General features: G+C 34.3%; 2 protein-coding genes across 6 annotated transcripts in view; both read right to left on the bottom strand.

Moving 5' to 3' along the window:
- Positions 1-10,346, bottom strand: part of Ac76E (adenylate cyclase type 2 Ac76E) — a 65,804-nt gene extending 55,458 nt beyond the window's left edge. For 2 of the 3 annotated variants that reach the window (XM_017610524.1, XM_017610526.1), the window contains exon 1: positions 9,323-10,346. The gene's annotated coding sequence lies outside the window, so the exon portion shown is untranslated. The remainder of the gene's footprint in view (positions 1-9,322) is intronic. The other variant, XM_017610525.1, reaches the window with a different exon arrangement.
- A 5,899-nt stretch (positions 10,347-16,245) lies between these two features.
- Positions 16,246-21,388, bottom strand: RhoGDI (rho GDP-dissociation inhibitor). 3 transcript variants are annotated; one of them, XM_017610527.1, is made up of 6 exons: positions 21,169-21,388; positions 18,945-19,155; positions 18,760-18,869; positions 18,540-18,654; positions 17,433-17,438; positions 16,246-17,352 (listed from the first exon to the last, which is right to left on the bottom strand). In XM_017610527.1, the coding sequence occupies exons 2-6, from the start codon at positions 19,123-19,125 to the stop codon at positions 17,156-17,158; spliced, it is 609 nt and encodes a 202-aa protein (XP_017466016.1). In that variant the 5' UTR covers positions 19,126-19,155; positions 21,169-21,388; the 3' UTR covers positions 16,246-17,155. The 3 variants fall into 3 exon arrangements, with proteins under 3 accessions (XP_017466016.1, XP_017466017.1, XP_017466018.1); XM_017610528.1 differs by having other exon boundaries at positions 18,945-19,160; positions 21,169-21,369; XM_017610529.1 differs by lacking the exon at positions 17,433-17,438 and having other exon boundaries at positions 21,169-21,387.
- Positions 21,389-21,481: the final 93 nt, after the last annotated feature.

Here is a 21,481-nt window from a genome sequence, read left to right as displayed (position 1 = left end):
GCCTTAGTATTCACGTATGTAAATATATGTACATTTGTACATATGTACATATATGCTGATTCATATGTAAATATAGCAATGCTTTGACCTCATGTTCAAACATCAACAAAACACTAGCAACTGCAAATTTGTACTGACGTACAAAACAATTAAGACTTGAATTTCGTTAAATATCTTCGCAGCTGTTTGATCTTGACTTGACCCAAGTATTCGTCAATACTAAGTACTTATGTAGAAACCAAATGCGAAAACCCTGCGCATTGAAATGAGTGCACCTTTCGAAATTTGTACGAATTCTGAATGAAACCTGTTTAATGGACGCACATCACTAATTTAAAAAAAAGAAAGTAAAAATCGATCGATGTCCATTTTGAGCTAACCCGTTAATGAGAACCAGCTATCAATAATTGAGAGACAGCACCTCACCAACAAAAAAAAAAAAATATTCCAAAGAATTGATAACCTCCTCCTTTTTTTTGGAGTCGGTTAAAAATTCTATGTATATAACATTAATTAAATTCTTACATTTTATGAGCGATTTTGTTTGAATTACATACATATGTACTCGTATGTACCCGCTTTCGTACAGGAAATGAAAATGCCGACCGATTTTGCTGGTCTCTTCAACTTTGCTGTTGTAATGAAAAAAAAAACGATGACTGACGAGGATTTTCGTAAAATTAATTAACACATATTAGATACATACAAAAATATTCATCATTGCTGTTGCCGGCTACCAAATGGCGGAAGGAGCTGACGAACTCAGGAATTATGGGTGTGCTGGGCGTATACGTGACCAAACTAATTAATTTACCTACTTGCTTGTTTGGCTCTTTTCGCTAAAAACGGTTACTTGTATGCGGGGTAGAAAGGCGAATTTGTGACAAGGCAATGCAAAGACGATTCTTGGCCTCTAAATATGATAGGGTGGAGCAAAAAAAATGAGTTTATGAAATAGATATTTAATAATAAGTATTTACTACAATTATAATTCAGTGTTGTCTGCCAATACATATTGGCAAAAACACTTTAACTATGTGTAAAATTTCTACTGGACGAATTACATATTTGCTTAAGCATTTACAAACCTTTATTTATGCACATGTGCACACGAATTACAAATGGACGTTCTTCAAGTACATACATATGTACATATGTAGGTGCAGAAAACGTAAAAAACCATTTCCGACCTCGTGTTTATTAAATACCAAAAATGACAAATTTTGAAATAATACACTTTTGAATAACTTGTGCGAAACATGTTTGTATGTATGTACATATGTACATATGGATTTATTAGATATATATACTACATGTATATCGATGGGTGTAGCCAGGTAGAGGCAGGAAGGGGGCTCGAACCCCCCTAACTTTCAATTTTTCCCTGTATATGGGCGAATCCGAGAAATAGTCTACCAAAATCGCCAAAAAAGCATGCAATTTGAATTCTCTAATTTTTGTGTCAAAAAAGGCATAGTACAACATATTCTTATTTCATATTTCTTTTCACATTTATTTGAGAAATCTGATTTGCCCCTCTTATTTCCTGTCTTTTAACAAAATCCAACAATATCGCTTAAAAAAAAAACATTTTTTTTTTTCAACGGAAAAAAGAGTAACGTCCGTAACGTACAATTGCGAAGGTAAATATACCGACATTAACTCAAATTCAAATTTCCATTATTTTGTTCTCTCATAAGTACTGGTATAAACCTTCCCTTATACCACAAAAAAATGTTAACCTATAATATTTTTGTCGGCAAACAAGTTAAAACGTAACGTCCGCAACGTTAAAATTTGCCTATATATAAAAAATAGTACTCCCCCTATATTTCATTCTGGCTACGCCGATGTGTATAGCATGATGTACTAGTATGACATCATGTTCTGTTTAAAAACATACGTACATATCTGTGTTCGTATGGAAAAGTAGCTTATGTCGAAAGGCTGGCTTTAGTATAAATCGGCATTCGCAGCATACGATTGCGAATGACTTACGGGCGCTAAGCCGTTTAAACAACTTTTAGCAAATAAACGTGCAAGAAATAGTTCCGATACTAGCAAGTCAATATTCTTTTTAAGTCTCATCAAAAAATTCCTTGTCGTTTAAAAAATAAAGGGAATGCCGCATTATACTAAAGCCGGCCTTTCGACATAAGCTACTTTTCCATACGAACACAGATATATAAATACATATAGGTACATATTTATTTATATAAATTTATGTATTTTTTACAATTTCCACAGCGTGAATTTTATTTGGCTAGGCTGTTGGATGTTTTTTATAGTTCTTTTTTATTTAGTTTCACTACACTCTTTTTTAGCAAATTTCTTTTAGTTATTGAAAATATGGAAAATGGTTTTAAAATATTTAATATTGCTTTCTATAAAAATAATTATCGTTTTTCGTCGGATGTGGCTCGAATCTGGGTCTTATCAAGTGATGGTATTCGCTTGCAATGGCGGCACAAAATATGAATTGTAATAATTCTAAAAATCCTTTTTAAAGATGTTGAAATTATCGTCTATTTTTAATAATAATAATAACAGATTGGCGCTTACACGTTAGCGTTTGGCCGAGCTTCTCCTCCCATTTGCGATGTTGTCACACAAAGGAGACCGACCTACAGTTTTGCGCCGACAAAAACAAAACCAGCTAGCAAATGGCAATTACAGAATCTTTATAAAGATATGCACATAAATAACGGGTGATTTTTTAAGAGCTTGATAACTTTTTTTTTAAAAAAAACGCATAAAATTTGCAAAATCTCATCGGTTCTTTATTTGAAACGTTAGATTGGTCCATGACATTTACTTTTTGAAGATAATTTCATTTAAATGTTGACCGCGGCTGCGTCTTAGGTGGTCCATTCGGAAAGTCCAATTTTGGGCAACTTTTTCGAGCATTTCGGCCGGAATAGCCCGAATTTCTTCGGAAATGTTGTCTTCCAAAGCTGGAATAGTTGCTGGCTTATTTCTGTAGACTTTAGACTTGACGTAGCCCCACAAAAAATAGTCTAAAGGCGTCAAATCGCATGATCTTGGTGGCCAACTTACCGGTCCATTTCTTGAGATNTCACGATTATTATTGCATAAATAGCAACCTTGCAGCAGCGAAATACGCGCCTAATCTAGAGCTGCGACCTTAAAATTGGTAACGTAAATTGTTTGCCAAAAATAAAATTGAATGCTGCCAGGGGTTTTTTTGTATTTTCAATGGAAATGACACCACTTCTATAATATTAAGGACATCGCTCGACTGCACAATATTTGAAAATGTGAAAGGACAAAGATTTTCTTCTACATATTAAGCTTTTATATCTTTTGTACGCTATGCTATATTCCATAGCTAAGCTCCGAAATGTGGACATTTCTACCAAGTTTGAACCTATACTCGCATTAAGTAAATTTTGTTTAAATGAGCTCGTCGATGAGATCGATTACAATAGTCGGTTCGCTTGCGGTACTTTTTGAAAATTTTCACACAATTAAATTACAGAATTACTACTTATGTTTTAATTACCGACACCCGGGTGAGAATAGGTTTTTTTGTTTGTCTTTTCCACATCATTTATGTTATTATTTAATTAGTACATTAAGTGTCTTTATGTTTTCTAAACAAACCTACGAACATACATACATACAGTGAAACCTCTCCTAACGGACACCTCTATTAGGCGGACATCTCCCTTGGGCGGACATTTTTTCCTATACCAAGCCCTAAGTATAAATTTCGGAACAAATTACTCTCTCTTAAGCGGACACTCTCTTGGCCGGACGCGGACAGTTATTTTGCATAAAATTTACACAAAAACCTCCATTGAGCGGACGCGAACTCCTCATAGGCGGACTACTAAATGGAAAAAGGGGACTTCCCGCATAAAATGTGATTGTTATGCACACATTTAGTTTGGTTTGCGCAGTGGTTTAGGTTCGTTATTTGAATTATCAGAAACCCTTGGAGAATCCAATTCCAATTCTGATGAATTTATAACAATAGATAATAATAAATACATGGACCGAAAATTTAGATTTCTGGTTCGATTTTGTTACTGATAAAAACATGAAAACTATTGATGAAAAAGGTACTGACACTGAAAAAAATTAAAAATTAAACTTACGTCAATCGACAATTTCCCAATTTTTTATGTAATGAATCTGTGGTTTTAAGTAGTTTATGGACTGAAATGTAATATTTATTTTTATTTTGTTATTACTTAATATGTACTTACGCACATAAATGAAATATGCACTTTTGAAAAATACATGCACATTTTTGTTTGAGCGATGTAATATCAATATCTTTTATTCAAATAAGAAATAGTGACTATTCAATTAATTAAAACATTAAAAAGTACTAAAATAAGCTTCCCTTATATTGGGCGGACACCTCTCTTGGGCGGACAAAAAATGACCGACGGTGAGTGTCCGCCCAAGGGGTTTCACTGTATATATGTATGTAGGTGTACACCCAAGAGCACCCAATTTTCCTTTTCTGTCCAATTCTAAACTGCAACTGCCACAATTCGTCTTGATTCAAAGGTCATTTTAAAGCGTCTGAGCTTTATGATTCCGCTATGATCAAATCATTTTCACTTCATTATTTATAATTTTTATTTATCTTTCACAATTCAAAAGCGAAGCAAAAATGCACAAATTTCATTTGGCGGTCAACAATATGAAAGCACTTGGACGACAAAATAGAGTGCAAATTAATTCGTAACGCCAAGCGAATATGCCCAAAAAAAAAGGCGAACGAGAAAATGCGAATGCTGTAGAATCAACAGATGGAATGAAATTGCATATTTACATAAGCAAACATATGTACATACATACAAGCGGATAAATATACATATGTATGTATGTATGTATGTATATATAAACCTATGCAAACTAACAAGTTTCCACAGAATGAACGAAGCGGAGCAGCAATATTTGGGTGCATCGCCGAAATGGGATGAGAAAAAAGCAGTCCGCATTAAACTAAAGCATGGACGGCACATCTCTTGTGCCTCTTTCGCCCCAGCAGAATTTTCTTGTGTGTCTCAGCTAAGCGTGGATAATTTGCCTCTTTATTTTCTGTGGCCTTTCTGTGTTTTTTTTTTTTGATAATTTTCATACGAAGAAGTATGTATGTATGTATGCACATATGTGCACTACGCTTCACTTGAATAGGCGCATTTCGCGAACCTGACTTTACTTTTACTATACTAAAATGCAACCGTGCGCCGCTTTGCCGGTTGATCTTTTTTTCTGTTTATTATAATAAACGTAATTTTTACTTTGAATATTACCTAATTTATTATTCATAACTGAACAATTAATTTCCAAAAAAAATAATTAGTTGAAATCATTTCTGTTAGTCTATTCAAAATTACGCACTTGCAGCAGAAATAAAAGTTGCTGGTGTAGCACGAGCAAGTTGAAATATGTTTTTGAAATCGGTTTTCGCTCTTTCAATTGCAGTCACATCTTGCAACTTTTATTTCATAAACTGATTTCGGAAATGTGACAGAAAGGTCCTTCTGGCTGTGCCCACATCGAAATAAAATTTCTCTTTCTCATTTTGACAGCGAATTGCGTGGAAAAGTTGGTCATATTGCCACGTCTGACATGCATTATAGATTGGTGTCTGCAGTTTTTTTGCAAGTAGTACACAAGTTTCATTGAAACAAAAAAATTGCTGTCGTTTATATTTTTTTCTGCGATGACCGATGGGTCACTGCTGAACATTTTATGTACATCATCGCATGCAACATAGTAGACAAAATCCGGTTTCATTCATAAATAAACGACTTCGAAAGCTTTAAGGGAATTCCCCTATACAAACGTACATACTACTATGTACATACATACATACATTCTACATACATACAAAAGGTGTTTTTGACTTGTAATTAAATAAGACAAGTGATAATCAGTTAAACAAATAATGAATGACTAGAAATACTGTGCGCTTGTTTGTACTTCTAAATACATACATACATACATATGTAATTAAGCATATGCATATAAAGGGTGATTTTTTTGAGGTTAGGATTTTCATGCATTAGTATTTGACAGATCACGTGGGATTTCAGACATGGTGTCAAAGAGAAAGATGCTCAGTATGCTTTGACATTTCATCATGAATAGACTTACTAACGAGCAACGCTTGCAAATCATTGAATTTTATTACCAAAATCAGTGTTCGGTTCGCTTTACGTCCGATTTATGGTCTACATAATCGACCAAGTGAGCAAACAATTAATGCGATTGTGACCAAGTTTCGCACTCAGTTTACTTTATTGGACATTAAACCAACCACACGAATGCGTACAGTGCGTACAGAAGAGAATATTGCGTCTGTTTCTGAGAGTGTTGCTGAAGACCGTGAAATGTCGATTCGTCGCCGTTCGCAGCAATTGGGTTTGCGAAACACATTTCGAACCGAACACTGATTTTGGTAATAAAATTCAATGATTTGCAAGCGTTGCTCGTTAGTAAGTCTATTCATGATGAAATGTCAAAGCATACTGAGCATCTTTCTCTTTGACACCATGTCTGAAATCCCACGTGATCTGTCAAATACTAATGCATGAAAATCCTAACCTCAAAAAAATCACCCGTTATGTACATATGTACACACGCATATGGTACGTATGTACATGCGGATGTGTATGTGTACCGATTATCTGAAGAAATAAAAGGTAGATACATATAAACTAATGCTTTTCGAAACAAATAAAAAAGTGTGTGTGAGTCGGGAATGTATGAATTTCACAGTTTCTTAAATAAATGCTATCTAAGCTATATGGCGTGTCGTCCTCACTTTCTTAATTAAGATTAAAAATAACCTAAATTGTCACAATCACGCACACATGAGTAAAAACAACACCCACATTCATATCTAAATACATACACACATACATACATGCATACATATGCTCAACTCGACGAATTTTATTGCCAGAATACAACGCAAAACTCTGCGGCATTAATAAATTATTTCAAAAATAAAAATTCCTATAAAGCGACATTCTAAAAATATATACACACTAGAGGTATACGCCGCCGGGCCACGCCGCCGCCGCCGCCGTTTTTTGTCATTTCTCACGCGCCGCCGCCGAGTTACGAAAATATCGGCGCGGCGGCGGCGGCGGCGGCGTTCGGCGCCTAGGGAATTTTGTACAAAATTTTCATGTTGTATGCACATTGAAATACATCGTTTGAAGGAACTAAATACTACTCGTATAAAAGCACTATTTTACGAAATGAAAATTACATTTTTAAAAGATGTTTTTTTGTCATAATTTGGGCCACTGAACATTTAAAAAAAANCTAAATCGACAGGCCGCGACCTCTAAATGGCCTTTAAAAAATCTATAAAAATAGGCAATAATATTTCTCATAAAAACGAATCAAATTAGGGGGTAGGGTCTTTAAATTTTCAAAAAAAATCATTTTCAATGGGAAACCTAATGTATATACTATATAGACTTTCTTCTGTTCGCCCATCCATCAGCAGCAGTCACTCAACATTTGAATTCAATGAATGAATTAAATAGAATTATAATCTGATGACATGATGAGATTAGAAGCCTCATGGCTCTTTGGACTCTACCTTATGGGCAGTAGCGCCGGCGTTTCCAGACGCGCCGGCGTCGCCGCCGCCGCCGATTCTTTTTGAAGTTGAACACGCCGCCGCCGCAAAGCCTGTCGGCGTAAACCTCTAATACACACACGCATACGTATGTACATCCATATGTACATATATCTGTATATTAGGTATATAGTGCAGTGTCATCCGTTAGGAACAATCGCACATCAAAGCGAGGGCTGCCTTTTAAGTCCTGCACCTAGGCAATACTAAGCAAAGCATCGCCAGGGAAATTATTGTGTTGTTTGTAGTGGTGTAAAAAAAAATAGAACTAAACAATAACCATTTTTGTGCGATGAGTTTTTACAGGTGAGACTTGCGAAGAACAGAATACCTACATCGATCGTTTCGCCCAGCTACTGCTAAACTCTGGTTCAATGAGTTCGGGCGTGACCGTCATTCTATCGAAGATTAATATTTTGATTGTTGGAAACAGACTGACATCTTATATAAATACCATTAGATAATCAACCTGGGCGCTAGCCGGAATTAAATTTTACGTTAGTATTTATAATCCAAGAAGTTTTTTGTTTTCGTAGATTATCCCATAATTTGGCGGTTGTTCAAATGATGGCGTATGTCGACTGAAGGAGTGTGCAGAAAAAATTTAGCCAAGGCGGTGTAACATATCGCTTAAAAACGCAATCAAAGTTTTATCAATTCATACAGTTGGCATACAAAATAACAGATGGAAAGACATACATATATGTTCGCCATATTTGGGAAGTTTGGTTATCTGGTTGACTGAACATATTCTTCTTATCACTCGATTGGCGCCTTCACACAAATTTGTATATATTCTGACAGTTAAAGAGTGTTTTTGTTTGGATTTTTTTTTTTATTGAGCTGAACTCCTTCTCGATAAAAAAAAAAATGTCTAGATAACACCACTCTGTGATACCTAAATGACGAACATGGAGCTCATTCGCTGTTTACGTATTTCAAAGTAAGAAAATCCGAATAAAGTTGTTCGTGGCTAGAACACATGAAAGCAAATGGTAGACTGTTTTTTTTTAGAAAAACCTGTCTCTCGCAATTTGCACCTTATGCAAGGTAGAACTTCTTATGCTGAATTGAACACAAACCCTTTGTGTTAGGAGAATAGTGGAATACCAACCGCTGAAGAAAGATCATTATTCGCACAACCATTGCGAGCTTGTTGTTGTAACAGCATAAAAATACCCCAACAAATATTTTGGAGAATCATCTGAACTGACGGTCCTTGCCCAGATATATACATACGTACATATGTTTGTATGTATGTAGATCTGGGTGGTTCCGGTTACGTAGACCCAACTGTCGTACGACACAGAAGATTTGAAGGTCATCCGCCTTACAATCCGGCTTGGCACATGAAGATTGGTTTTTCTTTCACATCAGCAAAAAAAACATTGTGAGGGTTTTGCTATGCCGTTAAAGTCTTCAAAAACCTTGTTTTGGGGGTACGAACTTCAGAGTAACAAAATTGTGTTGGATAATACTTGAGAAACAACAATTTTTTTTCACTGATTAACTATACATATTTTTTTATTGCTATGCGCAACACTTAAAAGACAGTCCTCGTGCAAACCCAGCCACACACGCTTTTTAACCAAGGCACCAGGGAAAGAGTATCTTATGCATTATTGAATATTTGTTTTTTTACACTTTAAAATATTAGCTAAAGAATTTTCATTTCATTACCACAGCCTAAAATTTATCCTCGGACCATGGGACATTTATTGTTGTGTTTGGTTTATATTAAATATTTTTTATTTATTTTATTGCCTGGTGTGAGCTTCAAAATTGGTGACATGTTTACTTTGCCCACATCTGGGTATGTATTAAGTAGATTTGCTCGTAGCCAATTTTTATTGTTTGTAATTTTTTTGTACTTTAAAATATATCCATTGGCAACAGTTTGCGCGTTCTATCGTCATCATCATTGCTTTTATTGTAAACGTGAACATCAGCGCCAGCGCCAGCGCCGCTGTAGCATAACGTCCGCGAAGTATCTTTTAGATATAATTAACACGCAACACAAAGTGAAACTCTAATTGGTTTGTCACACTTCCGAACTTATGCGCTGACCTGCTGGCAGTTGAGCACGAGAAGATAAGCGCGTAGTTTTTATGTTTTTTTTTTCTTTAGCATACGTGTGTAATTTCTCATATGTATTATGTACATATGTATGTAAACTTATGAGTTTGCATGTGAAAAGTCGTACATATGTATATCCCTTGTGTTTCACCGACGCATCTATCTCGTCAATGCCATTTGAAATTTCGCGAATAGCTAGACTTATTAGATTCCCACTGTGCGAGGGGTTAGAGCCACATCAATAGGCTGGAGCACACTCAAAATTGTTTCACTTGAAACCACTTAATCACCAAACGTATTCACAGATGTAGCAAAAACACAACAAGCACACACGTCACCTCGACACCGTTGCTTTTCTTATTAGCATCTATTGCTGCATTCGAATTCACAGATGTGTCGCGTCGCGTCGATGCGTAAAAATGCAGTGAATTGACTACCCGCCAAATCGTTTCCATTCAACTGCCACTTCAACAGAGCACTCGTACGTACATATGTACACATGCCTATTTGTACGATAGGCCGACCGACCGACCTGCCGACCATCCAATTATCCGCCGACTACTGGTTTTTCGTCAACATCCAACTGCGGAAAACGCAGGTAACAGCGGCACCGATCTGCATCGTAGGACGTCGCCGGCCAAACTGTTTTGTACTCACTGCGCGCCGGATTTGTTTTTCCCACCCAGCACAATAAACCAATAGAATTACTTACACAGTCAAATACCTTTGGCTATACGCACACACCTACATATGTATGTATATATGTAGTACGGAGGCATGCGCGCGCGTCCCACAGGCGTCACCCCAAATGCCGTTGTTGCTGACGACTAGCGTGTTGCATGCACTATACTTGTACGTTTGTATGTACATATGTATGTATGTATGTATGTATATTGTAACGTGTTTAAGAGTATACTTTTATGACATATTCGTAGTCACATGTACGTTTGTATATCAGTATGTATTTCGGCGCTGATGTTGTCTTATTGCCTGCACTATTAGTTTTGTTTGTTGCCTGTTCGTTTTCAAGAGCTTGTTCGTGTCGTACAATAAGAGCATCGTAGCTACCTAGCAACATGTTGTTGAAAGCGCGTCGGCAACAAACTAACACTTCGGAGAGGAAGCTGAGAACTTGCAGAAACGACAGAAACTCATTGATACGGTGGGGCGTATGAGTAATACTTGTTGCTATAGGTATTCATACTACTGGTTATGCTTTTCTGTTCTCATAACAGGTATGTATATTAGCGATATGGGGTTTGGGTTTATGCGTAAGATGTCATTTAACTGAAAACATTACTATAGTATATTCAGTGGAAATTTAAAAACTTAGTAGTGAACAGACGTATGTTTGTGTGCCGGTATGAATTTTTTATCATTTTTTTATCATATGGATCATTCCATACAATATGGGTCATTCCATACATCTCAATATTTTTTTGGGGTGAAATATATTTTTTTTACATTCTTTGGGCGTGTGTTAATCGGTAACAAAGTACTATGGGGAAAGCTGTTGAATAATATTTTTACTAGGGTGAGACAGTTTTGCCAATCTGCTGTGTGAAATTAAATATTTTTTGACAGCAGGAAACTTTTTGATAACCGCAGATTTATTTGGAATAAAATATTACAAATTGAAGTGAAATGAATATTTTAAGAAAACATCTACCATCGTTGATTGCAATTCATTTAACGAAAAATTACACACATCAACAATATTTGCGATTCTCAAAACTACTGAAATTTTATTCACCTCATAGTTGTCAAAAATTTATCGCAAAAAGAAGACACCTATTTTTTTATTTCGACATGATATTCGAAAATCTCGAAAAAAATTCCCGAAATTTTGAACTCTTTGTTTAATTTTTTGCAGTTAATAAACTATTTGTCGGAGAAAATCTGTTAAGGTATCGAAACGTGCGTAATTACCTCAGCTTTCCATGGGAGTGTGAGATAGATTAAAAAAAAAAATATTTGCAATAAAAAATTTTAATTTTTTATTTTTTTTTTTATTAACTTCATCATGTTTGATTTTATGTTCAGCCTGAATATCTGTCAAACTTTATGAAGTAAGCTGCAAAAATTTGAGAGTGAAAACGTCAAAATTGTAGAAGTTACGAAGTTTTTCACACCTGTGTACATAAAGTTTAGACTAAAGTTTCTCCGACAAATAGTTTATTAACTGCAAACAATTAAAAAAAGATACTTCTCCGTGAGTTCAATGTTTCGAGATTTTTTCGAGATGAATATCATGGCGAAATAAAAAATTTGGAGTCGTCTTTTTTTCGATAAAGAATGTAAAAAAATATATTTCACCCCAAAAAAATATTGAGGTGTAAATATTGTATGGAATGACCCATATGTTAAATAGTTACGTCTCGAAATACGTACATACGTACATATGTATATGTATTTTAATAACGCAATCACACACCCAAATTGATTAGAAATCACAGGAGTCAAGATAAGCGCTTGAAAATTCGTATTTATAGTCTGATTTGGAAGATATTTGTAAAAACCGTATTTTTAAGTAGCTGTTAAACGTGGCAAGTGCAAGTCCTTTTTCAAAAATCTGTCAAACTCAAGAATTTCCAAGAGAGATTGCAGGAGCAGTTAAGCCGAGTCAGACGTGGCAATATATTTCGAAAAGGCTGTCAAATTTAGACATTTCAGAAAGCAGTTGCATGAACAGTCACACCTTGCATGTAAAATGTCTTACGAAAGAGGTTTTTTATTTCCGAAAGGCGAGTTGCTGATTGCTAGTGTAGAACGAGCAAGTTTAAATATATTTCCGAAATCGATTTGCGCGCTTTGAGTTGCAGTCACACCTTGTAACTTTCATTTCTGAAACTGATTTCCGAAAAGTGACAGAAAGGTCTTTCTGGCTGTTTACACATGGAAATAAAATGTCTCTTTCTCAATTTGACAATTGCGTGGAAAAGTTGAAAATATTGCCAAGTCTGACACGCCTTAACCGTCTCCAATCGGGACCAAAATTTATACATATGTGATATCTTCGACTATAGTAGCATCGAGGTGGGCTAAGGAAATCTGATATATAGAAAGAATTGACTTACAAAAAAATGCAAAATGCGCAACGCTTGCTATTTTCAAAAATATTTGTGATCAGATTTCCCGCGATAGGATTAGGTGGGATCGGTAAGTTGCGGAAAACCCCATTCATGTTCAATTCTACTAAATAAAAAATTTTCATGTTAAATTGATGATTTGAAAAGGCTTATGAATTCATTTGGACACACTAAGAGATTCACGCTAGAAATTCTTTTCATATTTTCATTAATACGAATTTCTTTGCAAGTTTTTGGAAGTTCACTTGGAAGATTAGTTTTTGGAGCTTGAAACAATATAAGTTTCGAGTGATAAGTAGAAAGTTAATATGGGTACTTAAGCGGGTAAGATATCTGAACTTAAGTGGGATTCACTTTATGGTAAAATCAGTGTTGCCATTTTAGCCGTTTTCTGGCTAGATTTAGCCGGTTGCGATAGCAAACAGCCGGAGAAATTTCGGTTTAGCCGGCAGCCGATTTGTTAGCCTTTTTGTAAAAAAAAAATTAGCCAATATTGCTATTTCCCTTGTTTTCTTAAGATTCAAATATATATGTTTCCATTTTCGACTAAGCAATCGAAAATCTGTTAAAGAACTTTTTACTTACTTACCAATGTATATGTAGTTAGGTCGTCTATGTTTTCTCATCTTTTCTGTAAACTCTTGTTCGTATACGCTCTACTATTTCTGCAACGCCTTGCTCATTTACGCTTTACTATTTCTTCCCTTTTTTCACTGTTGGCTAAGCGTTAGAATTTAAGTTTAGTTTAGAATTAAAATTTTTGATTGAGTTGTAAAAATGTACAAAAAATACTTAATATCTTACCGTTGTTTTGAGATAAATAAATATTGATATTTAAATGGCTACTAGCCTTATCGCGAAGAAAATTTTCATGTCAGGCGGGGTTATATAAAATTGGGCCGATTTCGCTTATTTGTATTTTAAGTGAATATATTTTTTCTGAAATGTTTGTTATGAATGTCTTAAATTTAAGTGTGAAGTTTTATTCGCAAACTTAGAAAATAACAACTTGTTTCACTGTTTGCTTAACACGCGTTTGTGTTTGGATATAGTGCCAACACATAGAATAAATATTACAGGTATTGTCTTCCCAGATAGCTCATATTCAATTCTGTCTTAATTACAAAACATCATTGTTGCCCACGCTTAAAGGTTTATGGTACGGGAAAAATATATATTGTATTTGTATATGTATTGTTTTTTTGTATATTTTTTTAATTCTTATTTCGTTGAGAACTTATTTAAATTCCAAAAACCGAAAGCCAACTTGAATTTAAAGAACCAACACTGAAATTCGTCAAAATGAAAATAAAAGAGCCCAAATTTCTATGTAAAGCAAAACTTTCTGGGAAGCTAATAGGTTTGTTCGTCGAAAATCCAGCGAGAATTATCACTCAAAATATCAGATAGTAAGAAAAAATGCTCCCAACTTCTCTCTCAAGTAGAGAAACTTGCAAATTTCTGCACAAACGCAAGTTTTCAGGAATTTGCAAGTTTCCCTGCCAGCTAGTGTCCACGGTTGTATTCAGACATAAGAAATTTGTATACGATTTTTAAAAGTCTTTCAGAGGCGCAAAGGATCTATATGTAAATTTCTTGTTAGTTCGACTTTCTTCAACGTACGTTTCAATTTCTTTGCCGTAGTAACTGTCGGGTTTCCTATATAGACGCTGGTTGAGATTGCATTCCTATTACGAATACAGTTCTTTTCAGCCGAGTACCTTTCACATCATTGGAATTAACTAAATTAGTTAAGTAAACAACTATTTACTTACATTTTTCATTTTAAAATCGCTCAAGTTTGTAAATTTTTAAATTTAGCGAACAAATTAATATTGGCAGAACCACCATAAGTTTTTCCTAATAACAAATTCTTGCTGGCAAAATTTTTTCCAGCTTGAATTTGAAACTTCTCTCCAAGAACTAGTCTTTCCACTTGTGATTTGTTTAAATAAAACATGTGAAATTTTGTTGAAACAGTTTAGCCGTTTTTAGCCGTTTTTTTTTGCCAATTTATCCGGTTGGCCCAAAAAGTTGTGCCAACACTGGGTAAAATATGAAAATAGAAGTTCTTTATCTATTATATATGTGTATCCACTAACACATTAACCGGTCTATTCTGCGCTGGTAACATAAATTTTGTAACCGGTAATTAAAGTGTCTGTCAATTTTTAAACCATTTTCGCATTCTGTGCGCTCTTGTAACCGGTAAATTTGGTTACCATCTCATAAACTGGTAACAAAATATTACCCCGTGAAATATGCAATGCAAGAATTTCCACAAATCTTCACAGCTGAACTGCTGAATATTTTCACTGCATTACCAACGTACCTAGAATCGCGGTGACAAGAGGTGGTAACATTTTTTGGTAATACAATTTTCCGGTCACAACTGAAAGTATATTGAAAATATTTGAGATAGGACATTTTTGAATCGGCAGCCAAGTTAGGGTGTTTTTGAACCAAATTCTGAAATAGGGCGTCCTGCCGAAATCGCTCGATCTTCTTGTAAAAAGATTTTGGCGGTGCCATTGCTTAAAGTAAAGTTTCTTCCATAGAAAAAATATGGCCAACCAGATATGACTCAAATCTATTCAATACAAGTACTTTTCTTTCGATACCAATGAGGTATCGACACAACGATTCGAGTAAAAAAGGTAGTTGGTATCGAAACAAAAGTATCGAGTATGTACTTATTTATTTACTTGTATCGGAACATCCCTAATGGAGACCGCTCATTGCTCTTTAAAGCACAACATATATCAGAGCTTATATCTTGCCATCTATTGCCGGCAATTTGGTAGTTTGACAGCTACATACATGTTCATTTGCATGAAAACTTCGTGGCGGCAACATTATTGATATTTAAATATAAAAGCAAATATTGAGCTGTTTTCTGTTATAATATTTGTTATTATGTAATTGGATGTAAAATAGCGATTAAATCCGACAAAAATACGTTTCAGAAGCTATCTCACAAATGCTTATATCAAGATATAAAAAGCCCACACAAATATTGCCACTGATATAACACTTATATCTAGCGACCAAAATGACAGCTGGAAAGCAATAAATTTTATCCCATGGAGACGGCCAGTAAAGGGCAGATGAATTTTAAAACTTGCTTCAGAAAACGGCTCTTAGTACAGCGCTTTATATGTATTAACATTGCAGAGGTTGAAATTGAATTTATTTATATGAAAATTTCTCTCCAACAGTAGCGGCAGGCGAATGCTCTGAATACATATTATAAAAATTCAAAAGAAACAAATTTATTTTTACGAAATTTCATTTCTGTATTTCCAAATTGCTTATAGTCATACTCGTATTACATTTTGGTAAATTTTTACAAATATAAAATGCATTTGTTTTTTGGTAGACAATAATTCCATACACAAATCTTCAAACAAATTTTCAATTATCTTTTTTTTTTTTTTGATTAATCAGCGCGTTGTTTCCATTATTAAAAGATGACTACGCTTAGCATTGCCTTTTCAGTTAGAATTTACTTTTGTAGTTTTAATTACAAATATGCATTATTATTTTATTTTTCCTTACTTTTGAAAATCTGCGCTTACGTTCACATAACTGTTATACTGGACAAAAAAAAAACATTAATAAAATAATGTGATTTAGCAGTGATTGAGGGCCTTTATTTTTAGTTGACATGTTTACCAAATCGAGAAGTAATTATTGTATGGTCATTATTAGAGCAGACTCTAAAACTTAACAATATGTCGTCCAATTCAAAATTTAGCTCTCCGAAGTACTCTTGAATTTATTAAATAACATCAACAATCATTATACGCTTCATACAAAATTTATTGGATTACAAATTATTATAGAAATCATACAAGGCAACCCCACATGTTAGAATAGAGCTCTGTAGCCTAAAAAACCTGGGCACTTTATTTACACAACCATGAACCATATCGTCGATTCTAGAAGAAAAAATGGACAGTCCATAAGCTAAATATTAATTTTAATGTGTACACATATGTATGCATTATAAAACTGACAAAGACAAGATTTTAATATTTTTTCGTTTTGGCTTAATAAGTATTGCTTCGAAACAAGAATTTACCATTCAACATGTCACAAGAAAGGTTATACATCGAGATGATTAACAAGTTATCGCTAAATACAGAACTTATAATACTTTTCGTACCGCTTTTGCATGCACTGCTTTGCTTTTACACTGTTTACTTAACTAAACCGTAGAAATATAAATCAGTTAATACGGAAATTGCTTTAGAATATCAATTAGAAGAACTTTCAACGTTTTGACTTTTGACATGATATCAGTTGTAATGCAATCATGTTAAGTTCCGATACTTTTTACATCACTTTACTCCCAATCCTTTTTAATTTCAAAAGTCCAATCCCATTTGAGGTGTATGTGCTTATCGTCGTCAGTAAAAAGCGAAGATACTGAATATGTACCGCGTGCCATCATGCCCGAAGGAGCTTCCTCTGAGGGTGTTAGGTAGAATTGAATTTCTTTTTTCGGTGGGTATGAGCCGACCATATGTGTCATTTTGTCAACTGGAAAATGCAACATAGCTGATTATGTAAGATCTGAGAAATTTATAAATCACATAAAATTTTAATTAAGGTTGTCTTACCAACAACTTTTGGAGGATGTTTTTTTTTTAGTTGAATAAACATGAACACAACACAATCACACAAGCGAGGGTTAGTATTTTATTAGTTACAACATTTACAAATCCAGTGGAAGCAGAGAGAAAAATCAATTAAAAAATGAATTAATGGTATACAGGAAGACATAAAGAATACCACCTCAAAATATGACTAAACCAACTATTTTCAGCAATAAATGAAAAATGTATATCCATAAGTACATAATGCATACTCCAAATGGGCATATGAAATTATAAACATGTCGCATACATACATACTTAAAACAAGTTGCGAGACGATCGATCTACTGTACAATACTATTAAACATACACACAAAAATTGGTTTGGAATATTTAAGATAAACCTAAAACTAATGCGAGCAGTATTTAAGCTATATTTCATTAGGGCTATAAAATAAGAACATTGTGACAGAAATGGAAATTAAATGATTTAGATTACACCGTGGAAAGATTCACATAGGGTTTTTGCTTAGGGCCTCAACCAAACTATGTTCAAACGATAGTACCCATACGTTATAGTCAGACATGTTTTTAGTAGGAATTTTTTTTGTTGCCACAAAGTCAATGAAATATATGTTGGTGTTGGTTGATTTTTCCCCGACATGGTGGTAAGATGATTTATTTTTCGGACGAAAAATGACACTGAAGATGGCACAACGCCGGAACCGGTTTGTCTGCAAACCAAGTTGGACGAGAGATGACGGAAACTCGTTCCAAAATAAATTAATTACATACATGTATTACCCAAAATTGTATTTGTAAATTGCTCACCAACATAATTCCTGACTTCATAGACCTATAGTAAAATTTAGAGAGCACTTGTTTCCTAAAGCTTTTTAAAACTGTAATTTTAAATTAACTTTTTGGATTAAAGTCAAAGGGAGCTTTAAAAGTAAGCTTTATTACAACATAAAAAATTATGGGAGCTCGGAATAGAATTCTTTTATGGTTTCACTATCAGGATTGGTATTTGGACAAGGAGTTGCGATGAAAATAATATTGCAATGAGTGAGTGCGTGTTAATACTAGGCGTGCAACCAAAAATAGAATGCATTTAATTTGAACAGTTACCTGGTACACCCATTCGATAAGTCTTTTGTACGTATTTAAGGCCATGAACAATCTCTCTTTGCACAATAAAATCTATGCGCACTTTGTAGTGAACACCTTCTTTAATGACGAATACCTGAATGAATAAAATTAATAAAAGGCGAGCATTAAACCCAGAACTTGTCACTCGGCATTTACAAATAAAAAATGCAAAACTTTACAAAATATTATATATATATACCTGTTTTTTTAATTGACTTAAGTCCCCAGTCAAATCTAATTCCATATCATCGCGACCTTCCACTACTAAAGCCAATTTCTTAACAATCACTTTACGCTGATCGTTTGCATCTGAAATACAAAAATGTTTAACAATAATACTTGCGTTAAAATACTTATTAAGAGTTAGTTTTGGTCGAGGCTTACCGAAAATGATTTTTTCCGCTTGCGCAGCACCCAACAAAGCTTCCTTATACCGTCGTAAGCTTTCATCTTCTTGATCAACGGCCATTATTTCTTCAATGGTCTTTTCCGGTGGCGGTTGATAGGTACTATCGTGTATGTCTTCATCATGAATACCAACGTCGACATGTGATTCCGTAGACATTTTGATTAAGATTTATTTACACACGTAAAGCTGTGCTAATTGAAAATGAATAAAACATTGTAAATGAAGATATTGTGAATTTCGAAAATGTTTTTAAATCAAATTGCAACAGTAGGTGTTTGACATCAAAGTTATCATCTATGTATGCATAATGCAGATATTTCCCTAAAATGGAATGCTCAAGTACTTAGTAGAATTTATGGCATAAATAAACTACATGTGCATCACGCGTGCATGCACATGTACATATGTATGTATGTACATACATACATACATACCTATTTATGTACTTATGTACACATTATTATGTATTAATGTATTTATTTTTGTATTAGTTTCCATAGATGGATCACTGGTAAAGCGAGTTTAAAATAAAAAAGGTTATGTGGCCTGCGAGGAAAATAAATGAAACGATATACATACATATCGTCGCCTGGGTAAAAGATTGTCGTATGTTAATTTCGGCAGGTTGTGGGAAATCGCGATTGAAGTTTGGAATGCAATTACTCAAAAATGCGAAGATAGATTTTCTCCAAAGTCTCTGAAAATGTTACTAGTTCACAAAATTCTTAAATTATTTAATTTTTAATGTTTATTGTTAATTAGTTTTGAGTTTATAAAATTTTGTCGTAAGCGTCATTTGTCCACAATTTGGCAGCCACATTGTACGAAATACGACAAAATGTGATTAAATTTCTACCAAATTAACGACACTTTTTACTCAATATCTCGGAAACTAAAGCAGATATCCAAAAATGGAGAACGCCATTTTTAAGATATTGATTAGTTTAATATGACTGCACAGCCAACTAAATTTTTTCTGAATTATCGAAAAAGTTGTCAATATCTCGGAAACAAAACGAGATATCTAAAAACTGATAACAACAATCGAAAGACCTTATTTCAAAATATATACTTCATCTAGAACTAAAAATCGTCAATATTGCGCTTACAACAATCTTTTACCCAGGCGACGATATGTACGCAGGTATATACTATGCACTACTAATATGTGCAGATGTAATTTAGTAATTGGGAGTGGGGAGGTAAATAATTACCGTAGTACGCCGAAAGAAGTTATGTCCCACTTCTCTGGCAACACAGAAAGGAGAATTCTAAGTAGTAAGGGTTATAATCCCTAAGCGCGGCCGAAGGCTTCCTACGCATAAATAACTTCTTCCCCACTTCTCCAGCAACACATTATCCACGTAATTTTACTGTGGATCTACGGTAAAAGTTACCCTTGCGCGTGTACACTGCCTTTAATTGGTTTGTTTATAATTTACTTTTACTATCCCAACATTTTAGATGTCTTAAATATGTTTCTAGTAGTTTCCTTACATAATAAAACAAGTTTTAAAGCCTACGAAGTTTTGATAAAGAATAAGGCCAGGTCATCAATCATTTCCAAGTACTTAAATTCTTCCTGTGTGGGTTTTCTACTTATCAAAGGAAGCTCAAACAAGACAAAACACTTGCACTTAATCACGCAATTTTACTATGTATGGAACAGTTTTTATGCACTGCATCTGCAAGAACGCAAACAAATAAAATCATTATATGAGCAAACTCATTCATAAAGTTCCTAGTCTATTTAAAAAATATCTAACTCGCATGATTCACCCACGAAGAAAAAAATACCGGCGACTTTTTCTGGTTCGACGAGTTTATATACATATGTATATGGATTTAAAAATGTATGTAGTAATTTTTCTGGACTAACATCAATGCCGCCAATATTCATGCGATTGGAAAAATGCCGAACAGACCCCACCCCACAAATAGCAATGGAAATTGTGGTAAGGTCTTCACCATTTTTGCTCTAACAGAGGACGTCTACAATAAAACATCCATTAATGTTACAGAACGATCTAAGCACCAACATTTTTTTTATTATACATACATACATATGCATGCGTATATTTTATTCACACTTATCAGCAGGCTATCGGAAAATTATACCTGCATTTATTTTATCGCATTTCTTCCCACAATTTCTACTTACATACATACATACATATCTACATATTGTATTTCACCTACCTTTTTGAGGTTTTGCGGTAATTCTATTGCTATTGCTTTGCTGCAACAAATTAACTTATTTTTAAAGAAATTGAAATTATCCCTGAAACAATTTTAACTTAAAATTCAAATCGCAGCAATGCAGCTAAATAAATTCAGCAAACACAGATGGTTATATTAAACGTCGATAAAAAATTAATGACTCCTTGGTGAATACCGTAAATTATTTTACGTTATTAGGCAAAATGGAGAAAATACGCTGGTGTTTACACGAAACAAATTTCCTTACGACAACTCAGAGCTTGGGCTTTACGCTCTTATTCGTTTAAGTAAT

This window comes from Rhagoletis zephyria, unplaced genomic scaffold (genome assembly GCF_001687245.7).
Source record: "Rhagoletis zephyria isolate East Lansing unplaced genomic scaffold, Rhagoletis_zephyria_1.1 Rzeph_scaffold_00318, whole genome shotgun sequence".
Taxonomy (NCBI): Eukaryota; Metazoa; Arthropoda; class Insecta; order Diptera; family Tephritidae; genus Rhagoletis; species Rhagoletis zephyria.
Note: the sequence above shows the minus strand (reverse complement) of the source record. Positions and strands in the feature narration are given on the sequence as shown.

What these genes read in the sequence shown, in the direction of transcription:
- RhoGDI (XM_017610527.1), bottom strand. Translation starts at nt 19,125, where the DNA reads ATGTCTACGGAATCACATGTCGACGTTGGTATTCATGATGAAGACATA. An exon ending in AGCGGAAAAAATCATTTTCG is followed by an intron (nt 18,870 to 18,944) that starts GTAAGCCTCGAC and finishes TTTGTATTTCAG; the next exon opens with ATGCAAACGATCAGCGTAAA. An exon ending in TAAGTCAATTAAAAAAACAG is followed by an intron (nt 18,655 to 18,759) that starts GTATATATATAT and finishes TTATTCATTCAG; the next exon opens with GTATTCGTCATTAAAGAAGG.